Consider the following 24657-nt stretch of genomic DNA (forward strand, 5'->3'; position numbering starts at 1 on the left):
CTTGAACTTGCTGCCATGCATACCCCCAAACTCCAGCCACCTCACCTCTCTTTTCTACCGCCAGTCAATAGGGTATTGGCTATGTTGTGAATCTCCCAGCTCGGCAGATCTGGGTTCTATGCCTCATGTCTGCAGCCTAACCTGTAGACATCAGTGTGCATGATAGCTCACCTCTGCCTGTTTCTGTCAGAAAAGAAAGACCATTAAGGGCTAAATAGTGATCTTTATAATAAATTGACACAACATTGGACATTATTGCTCATTTATTTTCAAGAAGGTGCCAATTATTCTGTAGAATTAAACATTTATATTTTTGTCTTTATATTTTCTGTCACAGAATAGGCCAGAAAAAATCTTAAAATCAAACATATAAGGGCAGAGATGCTACCAAACAGACAAAGGCACGTGCCACACCCACACCCACACACGCACAAGCCGATAAACAGACACAGACAGTCCGAACACATACAAGGTCAAATGCACACAAACATACTGACTCATCGTTACAGCACAACCATGGCAGGTGGTGCAGAAAGCTGTAGTCCTCAAGGCACATTCTCTCACACACACAGACACACAAACATTAAACAAACACACAAACACGCACGCATACACACCCACATATTTAACATTCTACTCTTGCTGGCCACATCAATGGAAGACTTTGGGAGCCAGACTAATGTGGTGGCCAGCCTTCTGGACAACCAGCCCTCCAGAACTCATTGTGGGCCATGCTGGATGGTCCGGGATCTCTCATTCTCCTCCACAATACATCGATTAGACCATCCATCCGGTGATTAATCATCCATCGCTCCAGATTCGCCAGCCAACCATCCATCTCACCTGCTCCTCTATCCATCCATCCACCAATCACACATGGATCCATCCTACATCCACGTACTGGAACATTGGCCCAGCCCATGGTGTATGGTGTCCGTCCGCTGTCAAACATCCATTTGTAGGTCTACTGTAGACAACCACACAATGGTGAAGGTTTGATAGGGAAAACCAATACTTGATGTGGTAACCGCACATCCCGAGAGGAGGGGGGGGGGGGGGGGGGGGGGGGGGGGGGGGGGGGGGGGGAAGAGAGAGAGAGAGAGAGAGAGAGAGAGAGAGAGAGAGAGAGAGAGAGAGAGAGAGAGAGAGAGAGAGAGAGAGAGAGAGAGAGAGAGAGAGAATATTGACATACCACAAGTAGGTCCTGATTAAAACAAATAGGCCGTCATTAACAGAACTGCTGAAGGGGGGGGGGGGCTGGTTTAAAGATTGTGGAACGTGACTATCAACCAAATCTTTAAGGTTTTGTTTTTATTCCATCAAATACAGCAAGGAAAGAGAGCGAGACCATGGAAGGAGGGGAATGAAGCTGGAAAAATATTGATGGAAATAGGTAAATAAATATAGGTAATAGGTAAATTATTAGTTACTATGAAACAAATAGCTGGAATAAACTCACAGAGGATTTAAGACTTGCCCCAACTCTGAGCACCTTTAAAACAAGACTGAAGGCTTTTATGTTTGCTTTAGCTTTCTGCTAAATCTTAAATTGCACTTTCTAAAAAGCTTTTTTTAACTTTGCCTTTATTTTCTATTTTAATCTATTTTACCCATTTCTTTGCATATGTTTTCTTTTACTTATCTATTATTTTATTGGATGACAATGTTTATATGTGAAGCACTTTGAGTCTGCTTTGTGTATGAAAAGTGCTACATAAATAAAGTTGCCTTGCCTTGCCTAAATGGAGACAGATACACACTAGAAGCCTGCGTGAGTCTACTCGGACCCTAGCATCCAAGTCCCAACCCGGGACCCCTACCAGTCAGGGTCCACATCTGATCAGGTTCAATGGGCTCAGGGTCGGGTCTCATTCTGTACCGCGATATCCGGTTGATCATTATGGGTATTTTTCAGAGTGGATACGAGAATCCCCGTGATGAGTGAGGTCAGCAAAGAAACCCATGGAAGTGCTGAGCAACGTGCATGATGAGCAGGCTGACCCTTAGGATCAGACGGCAAGAGCAGGACATTTAACGTTCACATTTAAGGGATTTCGCAGACGCTTTAATCCAGAGCGATTCACAACCATTCATTCACACATTCACAGACCGACGGCAGAGTCAGCCACGCAGGGCGACAGCCAGCTCATCAGGAGCAGTTAGGGTGAGGTGCCTTGCTCAGGGACACCTTGACACTCAGCTAGGATGAGCCGGGGATCAAACTAGAAACCTTCCGGTTACCAACCAACCCACTCTCCATCCTGAGCTACTGTCGCCCCAGAGTAAGAGTGTGAAATAAAGGGAAACCCTATGGAGCAGCACCATGGAGATGAGTCACAGCAGGACTTACTCCAGGGGGGCTGTTGGATGTTTCAGACACAAACGGGTTGCATGTATCAATCTATGAAACTAATGATCGGGTACAAGCTGATCCTGGGAATTCATTTCCCAGGACTATTAGGGATCGGGTGAGTCGAACTCGTGAAGACCCCTCACACACACATGCACACGCACACACAATGCTTCTTTGTTTTCATAACCCAACCGTGCACACACGTGCACACGCATGCGACGATATGCTCGGTAAATTCATCATATGGGAAACATACACAACACCCACACACTGTAAGTAGGTCGACTCAATGTGGGCCTGCCTGGTGCTATACACATGTCACACATTCCCAGATGACGGAGGTGTTTACATTAGCTACATAAGAAAACTGGCTAACTGGCCAGCATGCTCCATTACAAACAGGACGCCCCTAAACACGTTAGCATGGTCTGCTACTCACCCTGCATTCATGGATGACATGTTTACACAGCGGTGCTAGCTTACGCTAATTCAACGTTTTTAATTAATGTTTATCTTTTCATCCTCCTGGTTTTAGGTGTTATGATTAAGTGTACCTACCTTTATTAAGGTGAGGGAGTGAGGGTGTACAGTCTGTGCGTGTGTGTGAGGTATTAGTGTTACATCAAATACATATAAATGATGTAGAAATATTTATAGAAAGACCAAAAGGAGGACCAAAAGAAACAAAAGAAACCTGCATATGTAAACAACAGCACTAGGTATACTATGCACACACCGTGAGCACATGAATGTCTGTGGCATGGCGGGGATTTCTGCCGTGGGAGCAGCTGTCTAGTTTCAAGCCTGGTGTAATTCTTTCCTACGTATAAACCAGAAACGAGCAGAGTAATCCCCAAGCGAAGAGGGGTGTAATTCACTGACCTGAGGGCTTGAAAACACTTCCTGTATGCTGTTGATTGGTCCAACGGGAACACCTGACCCCTCAAACTCCCTCAGCCAATCAGCTGTATCCATCTCAAGGAACCTACGATGGATGTTTGGGAGAGAGCCAAACAGAGACAGAAAGACAAACAATGTGATAATGATCTTTTGCATTTTTCTCTGATCTAAAATGTTGTTTCATCAATTATAATCAATCAATTTTAGCAGATTATTTAGTTGCAGGTTACTTGGCCTGTTCTATCGCCTGAGTGTATACGGATGTCTTGACGTCTGGAAGCCTGGGGCACGTACCCAGGGCGGTCACTAGGGGTCTCAGAGCGCTAGGCGGCTCTGGATGAATGGGAAACAACAGGCAAGTTGTTGCGCAACCTCCCATCTAATTGGTGGTTGGAGCATCTGGAGGGGACGATGTTTAGTGTATCTGTAACTATGTGTTTTGCCGCCTGACTGTGTGTGATCAAGTTAAGATGTGTGTGCTTGTGTGTGTGACTCAATGATTTTGCATTTGTGTGTGTGTTCATGTGTGCGCATATGCGTGCATCAAGAGAAATAATTGTCTTGGGTGTGTGTGTCTGTGTTTGTGTATGTGAGAGAATAAATTGTGTTGAGCATGTGTGTGTATTACCTCTGGGATAGAATGTGTAACAGAGGTTTTCTGTGTTTCACTCTGAGTTTGTTGGTTTGGTAGTTTGAGTCCTCTGTTAGTTCTGTCAGGCGGAGTACCTGTATTATACACAAACACACACACACACTTATTTTCATAAATTTCCCCACAAAGGTTTGTCTGGGCTGCATGATACTGATCCAGATGGACCACAATGTGCTGAAGCTCATCATAGTTCATTCTAGTTCACTCTGCATTTATAGGAATATGTACCTGTGTGTCTGTGCGTGTGCGTGTGATGTGTGTGTGTGTGTGTGCTTGCGTTTGTGTGTGAGAGACGTACGTGACACACTTTGACAAACTGCTTGTCGTTTCCGGCGGCTACGACGATGTATCCGTTTTTGGTCTTGAAACCCTGCAGAACAGAGGAAGGGAATCAAGACCGTCAGAAAGGAAAGAAAGAAAACGCACACCTTCCCTCCCTTTACATCCTATTTATTTTAAGCACGCTCACACACGTGTTACCTGTCCCCGTTTCTTGTCCCTGCAAGCCCCCGCCACAGACCCATTTGATGTGTGTGGTGATGAGGCAGCTAGCTGCCAGCTAGCGAGCCTTCAGGCGCTAGGTTACACAGCACTCCAAACCCGCGCTAACCCCGCGACTGACGCCCGCCTTTCATCCGTGCCTCCCGCGAGCAGCCGACGGTGTCGTCCGCAGGGGGAGTACCAGCCAAGGTTCCGCTGAAAGCCGCCCAGAATGTGCCGAGGGCGCGCAGCGCGGCCGCACTCAGATCTGGACCACATCAAGGCCGTAACCACAACCTTCCCTCTCCCTCTATCCCTCTCTCTCTCTCTCGTTGTCCCGGGTGACGGGACAAGCAGGACTGAGAAAACGCTCGAGTTCGGCTTATGGACATCTGAGCCAAACCGGGGAACATTTTAAAAGGAGTCAAAGGTTAGAATAACGTTGTGACTGCGACCCCTATGAGGATAGCGGGACCGGGATTGGGAGGTGAAAGGGGTTCTTAGCACCGGAGCGAAAAGAGAGGGGGGGTTATTCACTCCCGCCATCAAAGAGCCAGCCAGGACAAACAGGAAGTGCAGGCTTTGTTGAGCCAACACTTTGAAAGTCTGCACAAAAACAGAAGGTAGGGAGAAGGAGTTCAGCGTGTTGCCGAGCCGTGGTGGACAAGCTGCCCCTCCTGCATCCCTGTCGGCCAGAATACCTAACAACAGACCTGAGGCCAGAATACCTTCCCTAAAAACAGACCTGAGGCCAGAATACCTTCCCTAACAACAGACCTGAGGCCAGAATACCTTTCCTAACAACAGACCTGAGGCCAGAATACCTTCCCTAACAACAGACCTGAGGCCAGATTGTCCCGGGCAGCCCGGGGATGATGGTTGGTTTGAAAACGACCAGAAGGTAAACGTACCACAAGAAAGGGGATTGCTCACTCCCACACTCTCTCAATAACATTTAGGGGATTTTGCATTTAGAACGCTTTTATCCAAATATACTTACTCACAAAAAGACTTGCAACCATTCATTCACACACCGACAGCAGAGTCAACCACACAGGGCGACAGCCAGCTCGTCAGGAGAACATAGGGTGAGGCGTCTTGCTCAGGGACACCTCGACACTCAGCTAGGAGGAGCCGGGGATCGAGCTAGCAACCTTCAGTTTACTAGCCTGGGTATACCCATGCTGCCTTGCGCGCAATTTCATTTCAAGCTGCTAGGCGTGAAATGGCCTGGAAGGATCCGATTTTCGTCTGAGATAGGCCTCTGAACCAACCACAGAACGGGGAGGGACGGCAAGATGATGACGATGTCATTGCATCACACCGAAGCTTGTAGTTTACGGTTTATTTTGAAAAAATAGCAACTTCCGGCTTTAAACTCTTTCATTACCAAGAAGGATGTCTTTGCCCTGCTACCAACAGGCTTTGATTGGCCATGAGCTATGTACAGACTCATATGATAAACATTCGTAGCGCCCAATAAACGGCTCCGGGCAATCCTAAACCACGCCTCAAATACGAGAAAATGAATGTGTGGTTCCCAGACCTCATCTAAATGTAGATTGAGATGAGGTCTGGCGTTATCCAGGCTATCAGTTTACCAGTCAACTACCTCTTGAGCTACTGCCACCCAGTGGTTTAAAAATGACCAGAAGGTAAACGTATCACGAGATAGGGGAGCAACGGCTCGCTCTCGCTCTCTCTCTCTCTCTCTCTCTCTCTCTCTCTCTCTCTCTCTCTCTCTCTCTCTCTCTCTCTCTCTCTCTCTCTCTCTCTCTCTCTCTCTCTCTCTCTCTCTCTCTCTCTCAATCTCTCTCTCTCTCTCTCTCTCTCTCTCATATCAAGGGCCTTGACCGCCCCTGCAGCTCACCATGGCTGTTCGGAGCAGCTGCTGGTGGCCACCAATAAAAGACTGTGTGGTTGTATTAGATGGCTCCGAGCAAGAGGAAAGTGTATCAATGTATTAACGTCAAGCAGTGCTTATTAGAACTTACAGCCCAGATGAATGACGGTGCATGTGTTTGGGTCCACAAAGAGAGGTGCGGGCGTACTTGGCAGATCGCGGGCGACAGTAGAAGGAAGGCGCTCTTATTCCAGAGCTGGGAGGCGTGGAAGTGTTTCATTGTGTAAAACTGAAGCGGAAAACTACTTATTAAGTGTAATTGATTTCTAGAAGTAGAAATGATGTATGGCGTTTTAAAAGTGTTAAATGTCAAACCTCCAACTGAGTATTTCCTTAGCCAAGTCATGTGCTGAGAGATTCAGCACGACGAGGCCATTTTTTCCCTGTTTGAAATGGCACATTTATGATGTTGGAAACAGAGACATAAGGTCTGAAATGGATAAAATATGGGCTGAAACATAACAGGCCACATGCTATTTGATGTGAACTCAGATTTAGTAGGATGTGTATGGTGGATTCTTTAAAAAAGCTGTGACCACAAACACTGGCATTAGAAAAAAATAATAGATATAAATCATCTCTGCCATGACCGCCCGACTCAATAAAAGTTCACACAAGGATTACAAGGTGAAGGTTTTGCCGGTGGAATACTGACAGGGTTGGATAGGACAGCTGAATGCAGAACTATTCGCTCGTTGTTCTGGTCGGGAGAAACTGACTGAAATCCTCGACTTCCTCTCATCTCGGGTGCCTGTGCTCGCTGTGTATCATGTCTTGCATTCCTCGGTTCGATTACTAAGACCTCCTCGTGATTAGTGTGGGTATTCACGTTTGGCGGGACTGGTGTAGTGTGTTTGTTGTGTGTGGGTCTTTTCTGTTTTCATGTTGTGATGTGCGGGTCCACATATACAACAACGTAAAACTGCTAAATAGCATGTTCATTTTTGATATACCAGGGCAGCATGGTCGTAATCTAAGACAGGCGATGGGACTCTAGAGGGTTGTTAAACATGACATTGAGATCCTACAGACCAACCGTGCATCATGGGAAGATGACCCTTACCATTTAGGAATAGCATTTTATCTACATGGATGAATGCGGGTAAATATTTATTTCTTGCCAACGATAAATGATACTTTGACATACACCAAAACATCAAAAGTCTTGTGTGGCGTCTTCCCTCATGACCGTCTCTACATCCATCCATCCGCCCCACTTATACACTGCCAGGCATCTAAAGCGACCTTGCTCGTTTCTCTTCTGCTACGGATGAGTGCCGGCGGCTCCGTCTACGCCACAGCAAATGAGCAATAAGGAAGAACAGCAACAGGGACCAGAAGGCAGCTGAGCCGACCGAGGCAGACCTCAATACACCCAATTAGGAGAAAAAGACTCAACGTTTACGTGCATTTGGCTTCTCCCAACTTTTGGCGGGCTAGAACTCTTTGCATATCATAACTAACCTCACTTTGGCAATCGAGTCACACAATGAATTAACCTCCAAACCTTGCACAAGGTCTTCTCTGTATGTAGACTAATGAATAGAGGAAGACGTTCAACCCATCATAGTCGAGAAACACTTTATAATGTATGCCTGCGGTAAGCAGCAGAGAGCACCAGCTCTGCCAGAGTCACGGCCCCCGTCTCCCAGTGTTGATCACTGGGAATGTCAGAGGTACAAATACTGCAAGGATTAAATACTTGCGTGTTTACGTAAACAGCGTGAGCACCACCCACCCGAGCAACCCACCCAAGTGCAGATGATATTTCCCGATATCAGTGTAAGATTTAGAGGAAGGGTGGGGGAGGGACTACAACATCCAAGTGGCAATAATATCCGTATAGAACGATCCGGAGGTTTTCCTGTAACACGGCAGTATGTGGTAAACAGAGCGGTTCCCACGGAGCGATGCGATGAGCCACATCAGGGGAATCGGTGGAGGTTCAGGCATCGGACGTGACTGGGATCTACAAGGTGTAGAGGTCACACATTGTTGAAACCCATAGGGTGTTTATAGTTTCTCTCTCTCTCTCTCTCTCTCTCTCCCTCTCTCTCTCTCTCTCTCTCTCTCTCTCTCTCTCTCTCTGCTTTCCTTATACTGCAGACTCTCACATTTTCAAAAGTTGTTTGTTCAAGAATGTAAATCAAAAAATCATGCTCAAATGTGGTCAGAAACAATCTATGAGCCTATTCTTGAGTATATTTTGACAGCGGAAGCATTTTCCAGTATAGTAAACACAAAATGATGGAAGAAAAAAAAGACTGTCCTTGCATCTTTGGTAACCTTCGTTTCCACCCCACAGTTCCCCTATCTATTCTTTATTTGAGCACTTCTTCTTCTCCTCCATCGCATGTCCCCAGTCTTCCTCTCCCATTCTTCCTCTTCTCCCTTCGGGACCAAACGTTCTAAACAGCAGAGTTTTTACGAGACCATAATCCCCGCCGGTGTCGCCATGTGGGACTAAGTGGCCTGTTTGTGATCCTATCAGAGATTTGCAGATTTTTAACGATCCACTTTTATAGTTAACATAGCACCTCATAAATTAAGGGCCATGCTTTGGTACCATGAAATATGTCACATGCATTATGATACATTTCCATGACATACGAATCTGAAAAATGATCAAACACGGTACGGATTAGCTGCAACTGAACCCATGCTGAGACACAGGCAGACACCAACGTGCATGTGTATACACAAAAGGGTGGTAATGAAGGCGAAGTGAATGAGAGAAGTGATAAAGTTGCACTGTTCTTTGTGGTTTGGGCATGTTTCTCATCCAGTGTCTGTGTGTGTGAGCTAGATGTTTTTCTGCCACCAACCAGGCTTGTTACAGGCTATAACACGGTTGTTGCAGAAACACAATGGGACAAAGATTGGGGACCAAGTATTGAAAAGAGAATAAATTAGCTTGAATACAACGGTATTCTATCATGATTACAAATTAACAATTGAACTAGCAATTACAAAAAAAAAGTTAAAATGAATATCAACGTTGATCAGAGTCGATATTAGTCAATCTGTAACTGGGAATTGAGCTTCAAAAATTATGAAATACAATGACGATTCCAGGTCTTTGCTTTTAAAATTGTTGCGTTGATGTATGGATATTTTAGCATGCTTAGCTCATCACGTGTTAGCACATAGTCCATACCTTTCTATTAGCCGCCTGGTGCATATTGATGTTGGCATGGTAGCATGCTAGCGTGTTAGCATGTTAGCGTGTCACCTGGTAGGGTACGATGCTCTCATGCGCTGTCCCCCAGCGCTGCGCCTCCTTCCCTGCATTCAGATAGTTGGAGGCTATATGGCTGAGACAGGCCACCTGGGGGGAGGGGGGAGAGAGAGAGAGAGAGAGAGAGAGAGAGAGAGAGAGAGAGAGAGAGAGAGAGAGAGAGAGAGAGAGAGAGAGAGAGAGAGAGAGAGAGAGAGAGAGAGAGAGAGAGTTTACAATAATAAAAAATATATATATTTTATGAAGCATCAATATAAATTGCGTTAAGCGACGGGAGGAATTAGATATTGAGGTAGCGACAGAGGCTGTCACATTGAGAATGGTTGCTCACGCTCACACTCATATTTATGGACACACTGTAGATCCCAATTAGTATGAATATAATGTTGATCACGTTGATTTTTTTGTTTCTATGTACGGACAAATGGTGAGTTGCTTTAAATGTTCCTGCCACAAGGAATTGTGTGAGATGGCATTATCTCCTTTATTTTCTTAAAGCATGGCCCAGTGTACGCTAAGCGAAAGGAGATAAAAAAGGAAGCATTAAGGCACCTTTCCTTAGCATTTTGAGAATTTGATCAGCTCTTATCATGGCCACTTAGATTGACTCAGCAAGACACCAAACCCTTCGGCTCCTGATGAACTGGCTGTCGGCGTGCGTTGTTGACTCGATGTGTGAGAGAATGGTTGTCGCTTTGGATAAAAGCGTCTGCAAAATCCCCTAAATGTAAAAACAGTCAAGATAATTTGGCCACAGCCAGAGAGGTAGGGAAAGGAAAGGGCCAGGAGGAAGTAGGTTATGGGGAGACAGAGAGGAAGTCAAAGAGGTAGAGGAGAGGACACACCAGATCCAAGTAGAGAAAGGCCATCATGGTGGTGAGAGGTTTATTCTCTTGAATATTAAATCAAGGGCTTGTTGCTGTCACTTTTGACACTTTCCTGCCGAATATCCACGACTTTCCAGGAAGTCAAAACCACAGTCCTTCCTAGTACTCACATGAATGTGGAGATCAGAGCCGGTCCCACATACCTGACCCCCTGACCCAGAACACACACTCTCTTTTGGGTTGCCGTTCGGGAAATCCAATGACCCTTCACTCATCATTCATAAGGGTAGGAAACACCCTTTAACACAGCGACTTACATTGGATTCAGATCCATGTCATTAAGGAGCAGGTTAGGGCTAGGCATCTTTCTTTGAATTGACTCCAGCCAATTAAGATTTGGGTTCATTCAAAATTTCTTACCGCCTCCCCCTTAAATTGACTCGTGATGTTTCCATGACAACGTTGAAAGAACTCCTAAACAGTGTTGCTGAGGGCCGGCCCGACCATGGCTATGTAGCTCCCTGTTGGCCGGGTCTCTTTCATCTCCTCTCTGCGGTCATCGTGCCTGTGGTTGCAGCGCTTCAGAACACAGCCAACCACAGCGTAATCCCCGGGGGGTGAGTTGTGGGTGAGCAAGAGGTGGATTGTGGGTATTTTATCTCCAACAGCTTGAGGTACCGACCACAGCGATTGTGACCTCCTAATCCCCCTAGCCAATCACAGCACATGTTTGATCAACCTTGTAATCAATGCCAGCGCATTCATGCAACTTTTGAATTGTTCAACGGAACACAAGAGGTTTTGGCAGTTCTCTTTGCGGAAAACAAAGGACACAGCGACACATCAAAACGAGGGGGCACGTTTACCAAACTGAGCGCATGTTGGCAGTCCCGTCCCAGTTATAGAGCCATGTGGTGGTGTTTGAAAGAACAATAGTGGGAAAATACCATCTGCACAATCCTAAGGTGGAGTCAAGTGAACGAATAAACAAAAAATAAACAGCGATTAAGATGGCAGCATTGATGTTGTCGGCTTAGTACACAAACGATTAAACTACTCCAAATCTTGGGTCACTAAATATCTGTGGGAATCACACCCCGGCCCCCAGTACCCAGTAAAGACTTTCTTTATCGACTGAGCTACAATAAGGGGATTTGGAATGGGCCAAACACTGGGCAGTGTTGAGCCATGTTCGGTCCACTGATGTACACAAGGAGAAGCCACAGGCATGTGCTTCACTGGGCCTGTGTACTCAATGTCTGAGCCCGGTGCACCCAAAAGGGATCCTGCTGATGGATAAAGAACAACTCCCTTCCCTTTCCACTCTTTGCTCCAGAGACAAACATTTGGAGGATTAGGTAAACTAGGTTACTTTTGGGCCACAGAGAGTGGGTTTATATATTGAGGTGTCCCCGCCTTCCTCTTGCGAACCTTCTCCTCACAAGATTCGCAGTGTGTTGAGACCCACGTCTATAGGCCTTTATCAGTAGTTTGTGTACGGTTCTCATGTATGTTTTATTCACATGTGTATTTATTGTTATGTATTATTTATTTAACTGTTTTCTTGCTGTTTTATGGCCAGCAGTGTGCCTCTAGTCCCACTGTAACACACTGCCTACCACTGGTTTTAAAAGGTAAAGATATAAAAATGAAAGTATTGCTTTTATTATGACACCTGGGTTGGATGGAGTTGTCCATCAATCACAGTACATGATCATCACTGTTCCCTGCTTCTTCTCGATGCTCTACACGGGGTGATCTCTCCAGCACATGAATGGTGGAACAGAACCTTCTAAAACGAATTCATAGAGCTCGACTTACAGCCACCAGAGCCAGTGTCAGCAGTCAACGTGTTTGCTGACTGCATGTGTTCTCCAAAGGGAATCTGGGCCATTAATGAGGGCTTTTTATAACCTTAAAAAGAGACACATTCGTGTGACGTCATATTCATTGCAAGAAAAGCTGTCAACCATCCATCCTATAAATGTGGACATGTTATGCCTCGCAACATCTGTTGCGTCACCTCGATGCCATGGCACGAGCTGAACGAAAACCAACTTTCCAAAGGGTGTTTTCAACCTCCCAGTCTGGAACCAATGAAAAACCACTAAACTCCTCTCAACCTATCACATCACTCAATGTGAGCGGCGAAAATTTGCTGGCAATACAGTAAATCACCAACAAAGTTGATGCACGCACACAATGAACATACTAGACGTCTTTATGGCCAATGGAAATTATGAGTAGGAGTATGCATGTTCATATTTTGTGTGAATTTGTTTTTCTTAAGTTTTATTCCAAATTCTAGCTGTGGAACTCAGTCAAACATTGATTAATGAGTACACCACCAACGCAAAGTCACGCATTTAAACCTATGTTTACATCATTCCCAGACATACTGTGTCCATCTGTCTCTAGGTCTTTCTGTCTGTGGTTGGCAGACAGGCTCAATTAGAAAGATGACTGACAATCTCGCGGTTTGTGAGGTTGCAGCAGTGTGACAGGTTTCCCTGGGTTTACCACACAGCGCCAACTATGGCTTATAGGAAAAACAAAGAAGACAAAACCTTACGTTTTTATCCAAAGCTCCGATAGCTACACGTTATTGAGAAGCAGGTAGGGGGTTTGTCATCCTGCTCAAGGGTGCCTAGGTAGCATGCGTGGCATAGCACAGTGCAAAGTAGCATAGTGCTGCTTAAACCCGGCGCCTTGCAGCTGGGAAACAAAAAGGACATAATCAAATCTCTTGTACATGGTTCACAGTGTGGTATATTAAAGATACTTTAAAAAGGTATTTAAACTGCATTTGCATTGTCATGGTAAAACGGCGACAAAAACACCATTTGTGACTTCTGTTTTAGCGTCCACTCCCAGCCCCTCTGTTTGGCCGGACCGACTGGCTGTCAAGTGGTCTGGCTTTGAAGAGGCTGAGCCACGGAGAACTCTGGCTGTCCTCCGCGAGACGAGGTCCAACTCAGCATGTGCTGCAGACAGTCTGGTTGTTATACAGGGTGTGGTGAGTATACCGTAGCCTGTTGTTTTGGGTTGCTTTGTCCAGACTAAACACACTCGTAGCCAGGATATGTGTGTCGGGGTGTCTGTGTGCGTGTGTGTGCGTGCTTGCGTGCGTACCTATAGTGAGTGTGTGAAGGTAGGTAGGTAGGTAGCTAGGTTGGTGTGTGTGCGTAGGTAGATGTGTAGGTTTACCTATAGTAAGTGAAAGTAGAGGTATGTAGCTAGCTAGCTAGCTGTTTGAACATTTTACATGCATGTCCCTTTTATTCAGAGGATGTGTTCCTTTAAACTGAAGCAGTGATGTAGCTATTACCCCAAACACACACACAGATAAAGGATGCATAGTTACAAACACACAATCAACACACATACACACGTACACTGCAAAGGACACAAGACGACAATGGGGGGGAAAAGATGGAGAAGGACAGCAGAGAGGAGGAAGAGGGATGAGGAGGAGCAGGAGGAGAAAGCTCTTACAGGTGCAGAAGCGTGCATGTGCATGGAAAAGGGTTTTTGCCCGTCTGTCCGTTTGTGTTGAAAGTCACATCGCGCACTCGGTTGCACTCTTTACACAAACTGTGGCAGGTGGTGCTGTGTAGAGAAACCAAACCGCTCGCAGCGTTGACGTGGGTTCCCAGACTGCACTGAGCTAAATCACAACAACTCTGACCACACGCTCCTTTCCCATGATCCTTTGTCTGTCCATTAGTGCAGTGTCATCATGGCCATGAATTACTATTAGACCAGAATGTTTTGGCCGAAGCTACTAAGCACATTTGTCGTGAGTAGTCCAAAAACTGACGAGTCATCGTGACTAGTCTCGTCTTTATTAACTTTATGACATTCCTTAAGCTGTTACTGGTCGTGTACCACAGCGGGGATCACACCCTAAACCCTGCTGCTGGTGCCTTGTACCACAGACTTAAGATTAAACGGAGTTGGACTGATGGGCAGACAGACTGACAGCTTCTCTATACAAACTATATCCATACAAAAATGTGACGTTTGACCTCTGTGTGCAGTAGCATCTTGATTTACTCTTGCCATAAGCCGTGCTTTTGCAACATGTTGTTTACATTTGCATTTATTTGAAATCTACTCCGTCGTACGAGGACAGCTTTGCCCGGCCTCTCGATGGACTGGAACAACAAGACGGAGATCCCCAACACAACAAATCCACCACACTTTGGAACGCTCTGATACATCCCACTGCGTTCCATTCATTTTTGGACTTTAGGGATATATATGGCATGATTTGTTTTAATTGCACAAACAGGACAAGACATATGAAATGGTTTGTTTAGGTTGCTTAGGACTTTTGAGAATAGATCACATGCTTGTTTAAATAACACAGGGCTTTTTGTGAAAGGTTAGTGGTCTTGTTAAGAGGCAGGGACAAGGAAGGTGCTTACTCCTCTCACACACACACAACCCAGCGTGGCTAAAAAGGCTAGCATGATGGCTAAGCTCTTCAGACGGTCCATTGATCTTATCTACGGATGACATCTGGGGCCGCTTTTCACCATCAAACATGCTTCAGAGAGAATATTCACCAGCGTCAGTTCTCTGAGAAAAGCTAAGGGAAGCCGCCCTGCCTCCCTTTATGACTGTTATGGCACATGATAAGATGTGGTGCTGGCTTGACGCACCATCTTGTTTATGTGGCCCTGATGGGCCTGTTTGGGGACAACAGCTGGAGCTCGTTGGCCATTAGTGGTCCGGCCCTAACGGGACGCTCTACATCTCTCCCTCTCTCCGATTCAAAAAGCTTTATTGGCATGAGAAACAAACTATAACATTGCCAAAGAAGCTGATAAATTAGGCGGTTAAATTCAATATATATATACAAATCAAATATTATTAAATTAAATGCTAAATATCTATAAAGTCAAATACTCTCTCTCAACCCTGACTACATGGGTTGAGAGAGAGCAATGTAAAATATGTAAATTAAATCAAGGCAGATTTATTTTAATATTTGTTCCTTCAGCCTATCATCCTCAACCTTATATCCCACACCCACCTGTGAGGACAGCAAGTTACAGTCGATGTGCGCCCCTCTGCCCGTCCTGTATCTCTGCAGCAGGGCAGCCATGATGGCTCCGTGCGCGTACAGGCCGGTTGCCAGATCCGTCATGGCGACGCCGGGTCGCACCGGTTCACCGTCCTACACAGGGTTTTATCATAGAGCCGTGTGTCACACACACACACACACGTCGGTTCACAGCATACAGTAAGACAGTGGACCAAAAGACAAAAGGCGTTTGGTAAAGAGGAACACCTACCTCTGGTCCAGTGATGTGCATCATCCCAGAAAGTGCAGACGCAATGGAATCATAGCCCGGGCTTTTGGACTGAGGGCCTGTCTGCCCAAAACCTGGAGAAAACACACACATATTTTATGCCGATTTGTTTTAAATGTTTGTGATTTGTGAGCTCCAACTGTCCGGCCAGCCCTCCGTAATCAAGGCACTTAACAGGGCTTAAATCTACCATTTCAAAAGGACTGTTTGCTCATTACATGATTTGCTGAAATGCACATCGGAGGAGGAATAATTGGTTTATCTGGCAAGCTTACTGGAAATTTCCCACTCTCCGGTTGAGCTTCTGTTGTTTGGTTGTCATTTACTCTGCTTTCTCGTTTTTTTCCTTCTCAATGTAAGTAATCTAATGACTGCAGTTATGTGATTACTTTGCGTCAAACATCCAGTATCCGTTAATTCAGGTGAGAGGTCTACATTTAAAAAGGACCACCACCGGTAAGATTGTGTCTCATTAGTTCCCCATTACTCCGGATAGTTGGGCAAACTTAAAAATCCTTGCTGTAGCTCTCCTTGGGAGCCAAGGCCTAAACCCTTATGCCAAATCAGAAGATATTTACCGCTTGTTAGCTAACATAACCACTGGGATTAACTTTCATGAGGGTTTAGTTAGAGGTCAGGACAAACAGAGAAATCTATCCGGCCAAGACATTTATCTATCATTATCCTGGCTCATGAAAACCCTTGTGGTTGAGGACATAAAACCTAATATCTCTATAAACTCTAAACTCCAGTCCTTTAGCAGCAGTTTAAATCTGACAGCCTACTTCTCTAAGGTGGGACCTATTATGAGTAGGGAAGTGGGGGGAACTCGGAGAACTGTTAGATAGTACAGATGACATGCAACACATTTTATTAGTGCCTTCATTCTATCATTTCACAACTTCAAGTCGTAAAAAAAGATTTCGTTAAGGATTTATGGTGCGTGCACAAAATAGTGGAAATTACGTTGAGTTTCAACCCTGTGTGTGTGTGTGAGAAATAGTGGAAGGCCCAGGCTCAACTCCCATGCCTTCTAGTTCACAGCGACGCAGAGAATGAATAGGGAAATATGGCCAAATGGCCTGAAATCCTCTGATTTACAATCTCTCTAAATGTTATATACATATATAAGACAATTCTTGTGCTTTGTTTGTAAATAGAAGAAAAAATATTTAAGAAAAAACAATTACTTCCATGCATATATAAGTTTCTTTATTGTTTTTATGATCTGATCTCAATCAACCTACACACATCCCAGTTTATTTTATGATCAAGGATAATTAAGTTAATTCTGTATTAATATTCTGTATTAATGGTGGTTCAGTCTTTGAATCAGTAGAGAAGTTGAAAGGCATGTGTGTGGGTTGTTGCTGAAGTCCCTTTAGTATAGATTATTATTAAGTTGAGTTGGACCAACTTCTAGTGTGTCCATGAATTTGTGTTGTATTTCAGTTTGGATAACATAAAATACAGACGACCCTATGTGGGATATTCTTCTGTTTGAAACTAATCTCACAAGAGGGAAAGAGAAAGTTAGAATGCCGAGAGAGAGAGACACACAGAGACAGAGAGAGAAACAAAGAGAGTGAGAAAGACACAGAGAGAGAAAGAGACACAGAAACAGAGGGAGAAACAAAGCGAGTGAGAGAGAGACAGAGAGAGGGACAGAGGGACAGAGAAAGGAACAAAGAGAGTGAAAGAGATACACACAGAGAGAAACCCAGAAACAGAGAGTGAGAGAGGGACAGAGACAGAAACAAAGCGAGTAAGAGAGAGAAACACAGAGACAAACAAAGAGAGTTATAGAGAGACACAGAAAGAAAAAGAAACAAAGAGAGAGAGGGACACAGAGAGAGAGAAAGAGACGGAGAAAGCCAACTGCACATGTTCCCAATGAGTCTCTCATCTCACATGCAACTTCCAGCGCTCAACCCTCTAATTGGCTGTGAAGAAGGGTTGACAATGGAGGAAGCAAGGATCTAACAGCTCCTGTAGGAGGGAGGGGGGGGGGGAAGAGAGAGAGAGAGAGAGAGAGAGAGAGAGAGAGAGAGAGAGAGAGAGAGAGAGAGAGAGAGAGAGAGAGAGAGAGAGAGAGAGAGAGAGAGAGAGAGAGAGAGAGAGAGAGAGACCGTCGGTCTGACTGTTTTAATCCAGGTCGTTCCTTGGAGTTTGGGTCCCCTTGGTTCCACAGAGCAGTGACCCTGCTGTCAAAATAACCTCATGGACAAATGTTCCAAACAGACATAAACCTTCTTGATTGGCCACCTGAGATCGAGGCAATCACGGAATCCCACAATTAGTGGAAATGAATCAAACCATGACATCATCATCTGATGCCTTTAAGGCAGGTGGACATGCAGCTAGAAGCACAGGGGGACCCACTGTATACACAAGGGTGCGCGCACACACACACATACACACACACACACACACACACGCACACCCCAAGAGTATGGCACAATAAATCTTCCCTCTCCTTGCTTCCGGAAAAACCCGTACTCTGTATATTATTTTATTTTCTGTAAATAAACGCTCCAAACATGATATATTGAAACCACTACTTTATGGAGTCACTACAAAGTGCACGGGCAAAGGGAGTGCAGGGCCCTGGAGTGTTTGGCAAAATGACGACCCAGCCGGCCTTGGAATCATTACATCACGTCCACGCACCTTCACACACCACATGTCCAACCAATAATGCTGCATTGCATTACCTACCACAGATGTTGCTCCACATCTGCATCGGCTCCACAGTGGACTGCTGACGACTACTGGAAAGGCATAATGCACTGACACACGCCGAGTGTTTCCAGCGCAGAGCGCAGGGAGCAGGGAGCAGCGCACCATGCTGGCCCCCGCACAGAAAGTGTACTTTAAATCTCCTCCTGTATGCTTACAGATCATCACAGTGGAAGGAGGCTGCTATTTGTGCTTGCGATGGGCTTCTTGCATGACAGTGGCTGGGCTAGTAGTGGCTAGGCTAGGTTGATTGACACTAGGCTAGGTTGATTGACACTCAGCCTATTCTAAATGAATAAATAGAAAACGGACAACATTTGATACTAAACGACACAAGAGGGAGGACCTAGCAGGTCGGGTTTTAAACAGTGTTCTTTAAAAATTGTACGATTGTGACAGGAAAAACAAGCTTACAAAACATTTTATCTTGGATCTTCAGACAGAAGGGGCTGAAAGTGCATGTTTAGCACAGTATATTTATATACATATATACATAGTACATTTCAGTCCACTACTGTACTGATTTATCACCAATCTCTTATTACAATCTCCACCTGAATGTACTGTAATCCTTTTCCTGGCACCCCCCTGTACAAATGGACATGGATTACAAGGTCCAGATTCTCTCCTGGCGCGGATGGGGGTGTCACGGCCGAGAGACCCAGGCGGAACCCCAAGAAAAAGGGGACGAGGGGGAAACAGGACGTTGTGGAGGATGTAAATCTATTGCGTTTAAACGTCTTGCATGCAGCTGCCATAGTTTAATGAGGTCTCCTGGGTAATGGAGTTTTTCTCTCTTGGAATTAGAGGAAGGGGGAGAGGGAAGAGAGTGGGGAGGAGGAGGAAGTGAGCCGGAAAGGGTCGGGAGAAGGTGAAATGATCAGAGTTAGAGAAACTGAAAGGATTGAGTGATAGTGAGAGAGAGAAGTGGAGAGAAAGATTTAGAGTGATCAAAAGAGAGTCGTTTGAAAGACCAGAAAGGAGCAAGGGAGAACAAAAAAAATAAAAACAGAATGCAGAGAAAACAAGCAAGAGAAAGGAGGCATATAGAAATATTTAGGAAAAACTATGAGGCAGAAACAAACAGACAGCAACAAATGAGTTATAACAGCTCAGCACTGCAAAGGGAACGTTGACAGTTGAAAGACCAAATCTAGTCTGAAATAGAGACAAATTGATGAAACAAAGAGAGTGTCACAAAGGGGGAGACAGACAGGCAGGAATACATGCCTGTGGCACAGCTATAAAAGAGGGGGAGCAAGTGTTTGGAGCTATTTATAGTAAAGTTGTGAAGAAGTTGTAAAGTTGGCAGAGGCCAGATGGCCTTTTTGCCCTGATTTTATCCAAATCAAATAAACTTTACAGAACAATTACAAAGCAAAATTGCAAACCGTATTACAAGGTTTTCAGAATAAACGTCTAATTTGATTGTGGCTTTACATCCATCTGTTCAAGGTGTCATTTGCTCAACCGTCAAACCTCAGTATCAAACATGAAGAACAGAAAACGTCATAATACCGTCATTAAATCTGTTTTATATCACGGTTATGGAATGACTGGAGATTTATGATATATTGCCCCGCATTGAACACCACATAAAATCAAGGTACTTATATGTTGTCGGTCATTTGAAGTGGCGCATAGCTTCATAAAAACTGTTGCGTTTACTGCGGTGTCTGGGCCCACCTAGCGGTCATTCTAAGAACTGCGTGTTTAGAAAGGGCAGAGTGCCGGCTTCCTTTTCCAGGGGTAAAAGGAAGTCCATGACTTGCTCAAGACATTTAGATGATAGAAGACAATCACGTCAAATATAACTGATGAGAAGAGTTGGTTGGATTCTCAAAGCTATACCTCAAGGTTATAACATCCAGATCTCCACTGTCCATGCCACCGAACATCCCCATCCCTTAAGGGCTGGAGGTCAACAACAGACGCAAATCTAGAGAACAGCTTACCTCAGTGTATGATGTAATATGATAAAATATGACATAATATGCCTTTTCAATCATCTGGTAAATCAGCAGATTGAAGCAGATGGTTTTTTTAAGCAGATTTTAAAGAGTTGTTTTGAAGACTAAATAAATGTAAATGTTCTGATGATTTTTTTATGTCCAAGTATTGTATACTGCTGCAGGAAGATGTTGTCATATTGCTAATCTATGCATTCAAATGTTTGTGCAGGAAGAAAGAAGACAATCCGCCAATATCAAACTGCCAATCAAAGCATGATTGCCCCCCGACATTTGTCAAGCCCCCATGTCCCATTTTGACTTGTTAAAAGCCAAAAAAAGAAAAGAAAAATAAGCTATGGGCCAGTAGGCAGGGCTACCTGAGATGGAGCAGTAGACCAGCTTTGGATTGGCTGCTTTCAGGTGCTCGTATCCCAGACCCATCTGATGGAGCTTCCCTGGGAGGTAGTTCTCCACGAGCACATCACACACTGCTGCCAGCTACCTCCACACACACAGAATACAAGATCAAACTGATATTGTGAGGAGCCACATACACATCCCGAAAGAAAAAAAAAAATGATGCTATTTTTAATTATCATTTCTATGTGTGTGAGGGGGATTGGAATTGTCAATTTAGTTATCGATTTTTTTTGTGATTTTTTTGGGAAAAATGCATATCACACACGTGAGCACACACACATCCTAAGGATGAGGCCAAAAGCTGATTGTAACAGTTGAAACATTCAAATTCCAATCTTAATCTAGCATCAATTTAATTGCATGGTCTATAATAACATAATATATGTCAACAAACGCAGCAACTGGTTTCTGTATTCACTCAGGTTTAAATACCTCCAGGACGACCTGGGCTCCTCTAGAGTGTTTCAGGTCCACCGCCACGCTCTACAGAGGACACAAGACCCCAAGCATCAGCACGGTGTCGGAGGTTCAGCCGGCCGCACTCGCTATGCTACACGACACTGACAGCATCCGTCAGGTACTACTGACCGGAACACATATGCACGTATGGGATTAAACACACACACAATGGTGCACACACCTTAGCACCATCTATGTATTTTGTATGTGTATGTGTATGTGTGTTTGTGTGTACTTTTTTGTTGCGGTTGACACTGAGGAAATAAGCGCTTTCGGTATTGACAAAAGGGGGTCCCCAGGCCCTTGTGTCATCACCAGCTCCTAAGAGAGTTCAAGAGAGGGAGACAATATGAGAGAGAGAGAGGGAGAGAGAGAGAGACAGAGACAGAGAGAGAAATGTGACTTTATTTGTATAGAACCATTCACGAACAAAGGTCACACAGTGCTTCAGAAGTGTAAAATACAATAAAATAAAACAAGAGTAATAAGACATCAAATACAGTACAATACAGTTCAGTTAAATATTTATCAATATAGAAAATGGTGTGTGTGTGTGTGTGTGTGTGTGTGTGTGTGTGTGTGTGTGTGTGTGTGTGTGTGTGTGTGTGTGTGTGTGCGCGCCTTGCCTGGTTTCTCTACTTTGATGACCTCAGCCCCGAGGTCCCCCAGGATCATAGTGGCAAAGGGACCAGCCAGCACTCTACCAAAGAAAGTGTTCTTAATAAAAGTTGTATCATAGCATCTTGTCAAGTGTGTATATCTAAGGAATTCATACCTTGTCAGATCTAGAACTCTGACTCCCTCTAGTGGTCGAAAGGCTTCTGCTGTGGATCAAATATAACATTAATATTAGAAAACATGAGCTGGTAGATTGTTTTAAAGTTGAATGAAATGCACCGCATGACATAGTGTGAAGGTGGATAGTATAAATGAAATTGCTAAATAGTATGGTATAAACCACTGTATAAAGTCTAGACTTTGGCCACACAAGCTAACGCAATAACTTGCTAGAAGTAAATACAATGGTTCAAACTTGGGTTTAAATTTAGATTAATCACTTTTGATGCAATGTTTTTTTACCTGTGTGTGTGCAGGAATACCCTCTCTGCGCAGCAATATACACAGCTCGGTGTTGACTTGGCAAACATTGGGGTACCAGACTGTAGAAAGCAATGTTTAACCCTCTTGTTGACGTCCTCATACTGACCCCAACGAGCTCCGACTACTAAATAAGGTAGCGGTTTAGTTAAGTAAAGATGAAATGGAATTGACAAATTTAGTTCATTAACGTTAGGAATCCGTTTGTGCGGCTGTCACTTGACCGTGATGTGCTCTACTAGACAGTAAAGCAATCAGCTGTATAACCTCGGACTTCCGGTTCAAAGCTTTTCGAAGTAAAAGTTCCAAGGGTAGTGACCACAGGTGATAAACCAAACAAGCCTTATCAAGGCATATATGAACATGTTGAACTACAGATGTCACGTCAACTGAAGTACGCCAATGCTCGGATGAATGAATATATACATTTCAGAATTCTGAGATTAAAGTCAGAACTAACAAAAAATGATCAAACAAGTGTGTTTTCTGAGTTTAATGTCAGAATTCTGAGATTAGGCCTACATTTATAATTCAGAGATTAAAAACCGAATTCTGAGAATAAGGTCAGAACTCTAAGAATTCTGGTCCAAATCCTCCGTACTACCGAGACTGGGGGGGGGGGGGGGGGGGTGGTGCAAATAACCTTAGACTAAAAAATACAATTTTAGCATGAACACTTTATTTGAAAGTAAAAAGAAGTACAAAGAGCCGCGGGGAAAGGTAGAGGCAAGGAGGAGCAGTATGTGAGAGTGTGAGGAAGGTTTTGGGTCTGTGTTTGTGCTAATAGGAGAAGATGGGGAAGACGGTGCACCCACAACTTTTTTCTTTTCATTTTCACAATACACAATCCTTTTATCTTAATGATGATCGTAATAAGTGAGTTTAAATGTCAGTCTGTGCAATGGAAGTGGGGGTAAGAGAAATAGAAGGAAAAAAGTTAAGTGTTTCTTCTCTCCTCAAGAGAAAATATTTTAGGCTAACTACAAACCGATAAAAGAGACATTATCAAAGATAGCTAACAATGTACAACACTCAGAGCAAAACATACACAGTACAAAAGACTATACTTCCTAAATGTACAAATAATTACAAATAATAACTTTGACTACAAAGAAATAGCTGATAGAAGCTGTCAACTGCCTTTGAATTCACATTTAGCGGCCCATTGCACTGTTGAGATAAAGTGTTTTAAACAATCAAGTATTGAACCCGTTATGTTCCCTTACATTTTGTCATTGTGATACACATCTCTAACAGTAGGTGGCGCCGTAGCTGCACCCAAAGCAGAATACTTGAGGTGCCAAAACAGAGTTGTTGTAGGCCCTACTATTGAAAAAAAAAAAAAAAAAATCTCAAGTAGTTACATGAAAACAAGTGATGGTGGTGATAAACGTTGACAAAGGATTGTTGCATTCGAGACTACATTACTATAAAAATGATGTTGCCACAAAATTGCAATTTAACGTCCGACAGGACAGCGCTAAGCGAGAAAGATGGCTTTCATTCTGAAGTAGCTCATTTATCCAGTGCCTTCCACTTCATCTTCCTCAATCAGAGTAGGCCTTTAGGCTCAACATGCATCGCTGTTAAAGACAACCTAAGTGAGGCCTTGTCCACTGACAATTTTCAGGGTATTATTTGGATACCAGTGGACTTTCTACCACAATTAAGGACATCAATGTTACATTCACATTTACATCTTAGAAAAGTCATACAATCACATTGATCTGGTTGTGCACTGTCCAGCCTAAATTGACACAAAAAAAGAGTCAAAAACAGAAACCTAAAAACAAGCCATGTTACTCTCACTCCAATTGTAAATATTCCAAACAAGAAACACACATTTCCTTTGTCTCATTGTCTCTCAAGTAATTCCATTTGGCAATTATTTTCGAAGCATGCACACTTGTAGTGTATGCCGAATAAAATTGGTTTGTTAATTGTATTTGTATTTAAAAGCTGACTCAGCTTGCTATATGTTCTACAGTGTGATCTTTAACTCTTAAATAAATCTAATTGAGTTAGGGATTAAAATATGTCTTTGATAAAATAATACTTAAGTGGTATAATAAAGTTGAACCATGGATATTGAGATGCCTGCTCTGTCTGACTCATTCATAACTTAATCTCTAATATACACAAATATTACCCGTAAAGAACAGTTTGCACTCACATTTCTTTCAAATTTTCAATAGCATTTACCAACCAAACTGTTATTCCAGATGCATCCATTCGTTCAACGAATATCTCTTTGGTCATATGGAATTTGTTGAACTGGTTTTGGCTATTAAAGACAATGTAATATGCCACTCAGA

General features: G+C 44.0%; 2 protein-coding genes across 4 annotated transcripts in view; both read right to left on the reverse strand.

The window, feature by feature from the left end:
* The window catches only part of sugct (succinyl-CoA:glutarate-CoA transferase), a 63203-nt gene extending 40593 nt beyond the window's left edge, over positions 1–22610 (reverse strand). The window contains exons 1-12 of one of the 2 annotated variants that reach the window (XM_030348732.1): positions 22325–22610; positions 22020–22065; positions 21871–21944; positions 21480–21565; positions 21218–21268; positions 20743–20863; positions 15657–15748; positions 15395–15538; positions 9521–9616; positions 4204–4275; positions 3882–3979; positions 3236–3338 (exon numbers count right to left, since the gene is read on the reverse strand). In XM_030348732.1, coding sequence (XP_030204592.1) covers positions 3236–3338; positions 3882–3979; positions 4204–4275; positions 9521–9616; positions 15395–15538; positions 15657–15748; positions 20743–20863; positions 21218–21268; positions 21480–21565; positions 21871–21944; positions 22020–22065; positions 22325–22445 — 1104 coding nt within the window. In that variant the 5' untranslated portion in view covers positions 22446–22610. Of the gene's footprint in view, positions 1–3235; positions 3339–3881; positions 3980–4203; positions 4276–9520; positions 9617–15394; positions 15539–15656; positions 15749–20742; positions 20864–21217; positions 21269–21479; positions 21566–21870; positions 21945–22019; positions 22069–22324 lie in introns of both variants that reach the window. The other variant, XM_030348731.1, reaches the window with a different exon arrangement.
* Positions 22611–22999: 389 nt separating this feature from the next.
* Positions 23000–24657, reverse strand: part of LOC115537086 (melanoma receptor tyrosine-protein kinase) — a 45586-nt gene continuing 43928 nt past the window's right edge. For both annotated transcript variants that reach the window (XM_030348730.1, XM_030348729.1), the window contains exon 27: positions 23000–24657. This exon is cut by the window's right edge and continues 815 nt beyond it. The gene's annotated coding sequence lies outside the window, so the exon portion shown is untranslated.

Source organism: Gadus morhua, chromosome 23 (genome assembly GCF_902167405.1).
Source record: "Gadus morhua chromosome 23, gadMor3.0, whole genome shotgun sequence".
NCBI classification, from domain to species: Eukaryota; Metazoa; Chordata; class Actinopteri; order Gadiformes; family Gadidae; genus Gadus; species Gadus morhua.